At 41.5% G+C, this 6,000-nt stretch overlaps 1 protein-coding gene across 1 annotated transcript in view; it reads right to left on the minus strand.

Annotated features, from left to right (window-relative positions):
* The window catches only part of LOC132380980 (acidic mammalian chitinase-like), a 32,274-nt gene extending 26,733 nt beyond the window's left edge, over window positions 1–5,541 (minus strand). Inside the window, exons 1-5 of the mRNA XM_059950025.1 lie at window positions 5,307–5,541; window positions 5,002–5,127; window positions 4,745–4,777; window positions 3,341–3,548; window positions 93–149 (exon numbers count right to left, since the gene is read on the minus strand). Of these exons, the coding sequence (XP_059806008.1) occupies window positions 93–149; window positions 3,341–3,548; window positions 4,745–4,777; window positions 5,002–5,026 (323 nt within the window). The 5' untranslated portion in view covers window positions 5,027–5,127; window positions 5,307–5,541. The remainder of the gene's footprint in view (window positions 1–92; window positions 150–3,340; window positions 3,549–4,744; window positions 4,778–5,001; window positions 5,128–5,306) is intronic.
* Between the last annotated feature and the right edge of the window lie 459 nt (window positions 5,542–6,000).

Consider the following 6,000-nt stretch of genomic DNA (forward strand, 5'->3'; position numbering starts at 1 on the left):
CGTGCACTTCTTACGGCACACAGTCCCAGATAGTCCTGCGGCCAGTGACCCATTTACAAGCGGAAAGTGTTGAACGAGAGAGAGAGACTTACATTTCAGTTCCGAAGTTCCAGCCACCCACAGACAGAAGTGTTTGTAAATTTGGGTTTCTGTGAAAATTAGAGGAGATGATTGTTTTTTTAAAAAAGCACAAAAACCAGAAAGGGTGGTCAGAGCAGATCAATATTTACCCTCTTGTCATCCTTGCAGTTGGTATTCCAGTCACTGGAGAGCTACCACTGGCACAGCCCATGTTGAATATCCTCATCCTGTCTTACAACATATACACAGCACATACAGGCCCTTCGGCCCACAATGTTGTGCTGACCTTCTAACCTACTCCAAGATCAATCTAACCCTTCCCATTCACATAACTCTCCATTTTTCTATCATTCATGTACCTATCTAAGAATTGCTTATATGTCCCTAATATATCTGCCTTCATCACTAGTTCCAACTCCCCCCCCCCCCCCCAGTAGGGAGTCCATGCACCCACTGCTCTCTGTGTAAAAAAACCTACCTCTGATATCCCTCCCTATACTTCACACAAATCACCTTAAAATTATGCCCCCTTATATTGGCCGTTCCCGCCCTGGGAAAAATTTTCTGGTTATCCACTCGATCTATGCCTCTTATCTTCTTTAACACATCTGTCAAGTTTTCTCTCATCCTCCTCCACTCCAAAGAGAAAAGCCCTAGCTTGCTCAACCTATCTTCATAAGATATGCTCTCCAATCCAGACAACATCCTGGTAATTCTCCTCTTCCCCTCTCCACATCCATCTTATAATGAGGTGACCAGAACAATATTCCAAGTGTGGTCTAACCAGAGTTTTATAGAGCTGCAACATTATCTCGTAGTTCCTGAAATCTATCTCCCAACTAATGAAGGCCAACACACCTTATGTCTGCTTAACCTCTTGCACAGCAACTTCGGGGGATCTATGAACATGGACCTCAAGATTCCTCTGTTCCTGCACACTGCAAAATCTTGTCCTTAACCTCATACTCCATCTTTAAACTTGATCTTCCAAACTGAATCATGCAGTCTTTTCTGGGTTGAATTCCATCTGACATTCTCAGCCTAGCTCTGCATCCTGGCAATGACCTGTTTTAACCTACAATGCCCTTCCACTCTAACCTCAACACCACCAGTCTTCATGTCATCTACAAGCTTACTAACCCACCTTTATATGATAGAGCTATGAGCTATGTAAAATTGTGAGGGTGTAGCGGGGTGCTACACGCAGCGCTAAAATTACGACACGGAGTCAGTAACTGCAGTCGAAGGAAACAACTTTATTCAAAATCCTCAGCCTCACTTTCAAGCCTCCCTCAACCTGCCCCCCGTGGCACAGAGGCTCCAAAGCTCTGTGCTCGCAAACCCCCGTAGGCTATCTAATTGTGAGCCGGTTCGGATGTGCCAGGAAATGGGTCGCCACAAGGGCATATATAGAGTAGATAGCAGGAGTCTGTATCCCAGGGTGGGGCTTTTTAAGATGAGAGAACATGGGTTTAAAATAAGGCCAGGATTTAAAGAGGGTTGGAGGGGGTAAAATCACACAGTGGGTAGTTGGTGGTGGAGGCAAGACTAGTAACAACCTTTAAGAGGCATTGGGACAGACAATTGAGTGAGCAGGGCATAGTGGACATGGAAGTAATGCAGGCAAGTGGGATGATAGGATGTTCAGCAGGATATTCCAGTAGTGTTGCTTGAGCAATGCCTAGGAGGTGTACAGGAGTGAGACAGATCAGCTGGTTGAGTGGTGTCGCAACACAACCTTGCACTCAACATCAGTAAGACTAAGAATTGATTGTGGACTTCAGGAAGGGGAAGTATGGGGAACACGCACCAGTCCTCATCAAGAGATCAGAATTGGAAAGGGTGAGCAATTTCAAGTTCCTGGATGTCATCTTCTCTAAGGATATATCCTGGACTCAGCGTGCTGATGCAGTTACAAAGAAGGAACGACAGCAGCTGTATTTCATTAGGAGTTTCAGGAGATTTGGTATGTCACCAAAGACACCAAATTCCTACAGATGTACCGTGGAGAGCATTGATGCACAGGATTGAAAGAAGCTGCGGAAAGCTGTGAACTCAGCAGCTTCATTGTGGGCACTAGCCTCCCCAACATCCAGGACATCTTCAAGAAGTGATGCCTTGAAAGGGTGACATCAATCATTAAGGACCCCCATCACCCAGGACATGCCCTCTTCTCATTGCTATCATCAGGGAGAAGGTACTGATGCCTGAAGGCACACACTCAGTGATTCGGGAACAGCTTCTTCCCCTCTGCCATCCAATTCCTAAATGGACATTGCACCCATCAACACTACCTCATTACATTTTTTAAAAAAATTCTTTTTGCACTACTTTACTTATTGTAAATATATATCTACTTTTTACTGTAATTTATAGTTTTTATTACTGTGTATTGAAATGTACTGCTGCCACAAACAACAAATTTCACAACATAAGCCGGTGGCATTAAACCTGATTCTGATTGGTAGAGATAGGCATGATAGCATTGGCATGATGGGCCAAAAGGCCTGTTCTGATGTTGATTTTTACTAGTGGCTAATGCCATTGTGAATTGTGAAATAATGTTCTGTTTGCCAACACCAATTAGCTTCCTTCAGTGCTGAACTCTGAGTATCTGCTTTAACAGAATATTTAATGGTTACCATGCAAGCTTTCCAGTAAAAGATTCTTTCTAATTATTTTTGATATATTTCTGTATAGTAGAATATATTCATTCATGCTTAATGTTAAGCATTAGGTGTGTTCCTCCATTAATTTCAAAACCAGTTTCTCTTTTTAAGAAAGAAAGAGCAATTCCTTGATTATGAAAACATCTTGTGGAGGGGATCATGCAGAACTTAAAATCGATGTTCAAATCTGTAACTGATACTGTGGCATTTACTTGAAAGCAAACCAGCACCGCTCAGAAGTTGAGCATGGTGGGGTGGGGGTTGACATTGTATGAAGGAAGTATATTTGATCCTTAATTAAGAAACCAGCAAATCTGTAGCGATAAAAAACTAACAAAACTAAAACTAGCAATATAATGAAATAAGCAGTCTAATAACATTCAATAGTGATCTAACAGTACTGGGCAACAAAATAAATATCACCCTGGTTGCCTCTTGGTTCTACCCGGGTTAAACTGAATTTAGCTAAACTGGGAATATGTAGCTACACTCATTCATTTCAACGCCCCAACTCACGACATATTACCCAAAATAAACGTACAATAGCTGCATGGCTCCTACAGATACTTTCCACAGTGTTATTCACATACCGTTTTTTAAGGTTATTAAATGACTCATAAAGATTTTCATCCTCCTCTTCACCAGGAACTATCTGATGGTTCTTGTCAACAACAGCATATGCGTAGGTAAGGTGTGTGCATAACTTGGGGTTAATGTCTTGTGGTGAGAACCTACAGTTGCCTTGTTTGTTGGCCCAGTTTGGGTAGTAACAAACTATCTTATAGTCCTTGCCTAAAACTGTTTGAGAAAGTAAATTATTAGTTGGTTACCTGTGCAATTCAAAGACATATTTGAAGAAGATAACATTAGAATTGGAAACAACCTTAAATAACACTTGTATAAATTGAAACCTATTGAGGAAATCAAAGCCTCCTCCCACCTGGGACGTTCTTCCTTTCCCCTTCCACCCACCCCATCAGACAGAAGATGCAGAAGCTTGGAAGCATGTACTGTCAGCATCAAAGACAGTTTCTATCCCACTGTTTTAATGGTTTCCTAGTACGATAAGATAGGCTCTTTATCTTACAGTCTATCTCGTCATAACCTTGCACTCTGTTAAGTGTGTTAAAAGCAATAACAGAATTCGGAATACTATCTCTGTAACAGTAGGACTTTACTCGGAATTCTGTTATTGCTTTTCCCGTGTACTACCTCAGTGCGCTGTTGTAATGAGACGATCTGTATGGATGGCATGAAAAGCAAAGTTTTGACTGTATCACTACATACGATAGCAATAAACTAATTTAACAATTTTACAATTTCTTGTAACACTGATGTTATAATTTGCTGTTGACAAGGCAGTGAGCACAGTGGCACTTCCAAAGAGATTTTAGCTGAGTGTTCAGCTGTGGAGACCTTTCAAATAGAACAGAGTGCCACAAAATGTGTTGTTTGTGTCAACGACCGACACAGTCCGGTGATGCGCTGGGGCAGCCCGCAAGTTCTGCCATGTTCCGGTGTTCCGGTGCCAACACAGTCTGTCCATAACTTACTAACCGTAACCCGTACGTCTTTGGAACGTGGGAGGAACCCAGAGCACCCGGAGGAAACCCACGCACTCATGGGGAGAAGGTACAAACTCCTTACAGACAGTGTCAGGAATTGAATCACAATCACTGATGCTGTAAACCACCGTGCTAGCTGCTCTGCTACCGTGTCGTAATATCTGAACTGGCACGATAAATATTCCTACATCATGATATGATAAATTCAGTAGCACAAGAAATCCTGCAGATGCTGGAAACCCAAAGCAAAACACTCAAAATGCTGGAGAAACTCAGCAGGTTAGGCAGCGTCTATGGAAATGAACAAACAGTCGATGTTTCGGGCTGAGAAGGGTCTCGGACTGGAATGTCAACTGTTTTTTTCCAATTTGACTTGCTGAGTTCCTCCAGTGTTGACAAATTAAGTGCTGACTGAAGGTTTCTGCTTACCTTCACACACTTGTAACAGCAGGACCAATCCCACTAAAGCAGCAGAAACAAAAATTGAAAACGTTTAGCTTTTATTGAAACGTACGAATTTTTATAGCTTGGACATTTAACACATAATTTGATACATAATTTAACACATGATTATAATAAAAATTATAAATAATAGTTTAATAAAATTCAGCATGCTAGATAATGTATTTATATTTTTAGCAAGATGCTTCATGTAGTTAAGATATTTGGCTGAATATTATTCTTACCAGCACAGAATGTGACCTTTGCCATCCTGTTCCTCTTGTTCAGGGAACAATGTTTTTGAAAGTTTGTTAATATGATATTAGGTCAGCAATGTACGCTGGTCAGCATCAGACCTGTTTATGGGTCTCCTGTAACAACATTTGAGCAGAAGAAGCAATGAAATCAAAGTTTCTATAAATGATCAACCAGGCAATGAAAGAGAACAGGACAAATGCATTTCGAAGCACAGGCAGTGTTTAAAGGTTAAAGAAACTAGATAATCCCTCGAGTCAACATGAGGGCAAAATCTTTCAAAAGGCTCCCTTACCTGACTTGAGTTAATTTTCCCTTAATCTCATTGTCACACCTTGCGTTCAGGGGCTGCCATTCCCTGCCGTGGACTTTCCAGCTGTCAGGAATCTGCTCCTGGTATCTGTCTAGACCTGTTGGATTTTGATGTGCAACCCACACACAGTGCTGGAGGAACTCAGCAAGTCAGGCAGCATCAGTGGAGGGGAATAAATAGCTTTCCTCTGTCCAAAAAATTGACTGTTTATTCCCCTGTACAGATGCTGCCCCACTTGTTGAGTTCCTCCAGCATCGCGGTGTGTGTGTGTGTGTGTGAGTGTGTGTGTATGTATGTGTGTGTGTGTGTGTATGTATATGTGTGTGTGAGTGAGTGAGTGAGTGAGTGTGTGTGTGTGTGAGTGTGTGTGTGTGTGTGTGTGTGTGTGTGTCTGTGTTGCAATCCAACAAGTCTAGCCCTGCTTGATTAAAGTGTAGAATTGTTATTTTTCTTGTAGTTTAACTTTCCTATGCCTTTTTGCATTTATATATAACCACCCACAGTATATATGTGTAAATTTTCCAGTAATTACAGTATAGTTGTTTCTGTATTTTTCTTCATTTTCAGTAGCAGGTGACATGTTACTGGAATCTGGCTATTTATTGGGTAATTGTTTTAGTCATCTAGTTTGATACGAGATGGCAAAACTGCTGGTTTCTTTGCTGTTTTGAGCTGT

This window comes from Hypanus sabinus, chromosome 25, assembly GCF_030144855.1.
Source record: "Hypanus sabinus isolate sHypSab1 chromosome 25, sHypSab1.hap1, whole genome shotgun sequence".
In the NCBI taxonomy this organism is placed as follows: Eukaryota; Metazoa; Chordata; class Chondrichthyes; order Myliobatiformes; family Dasyatidae; genus Hypanus; species Hypanus sabinus.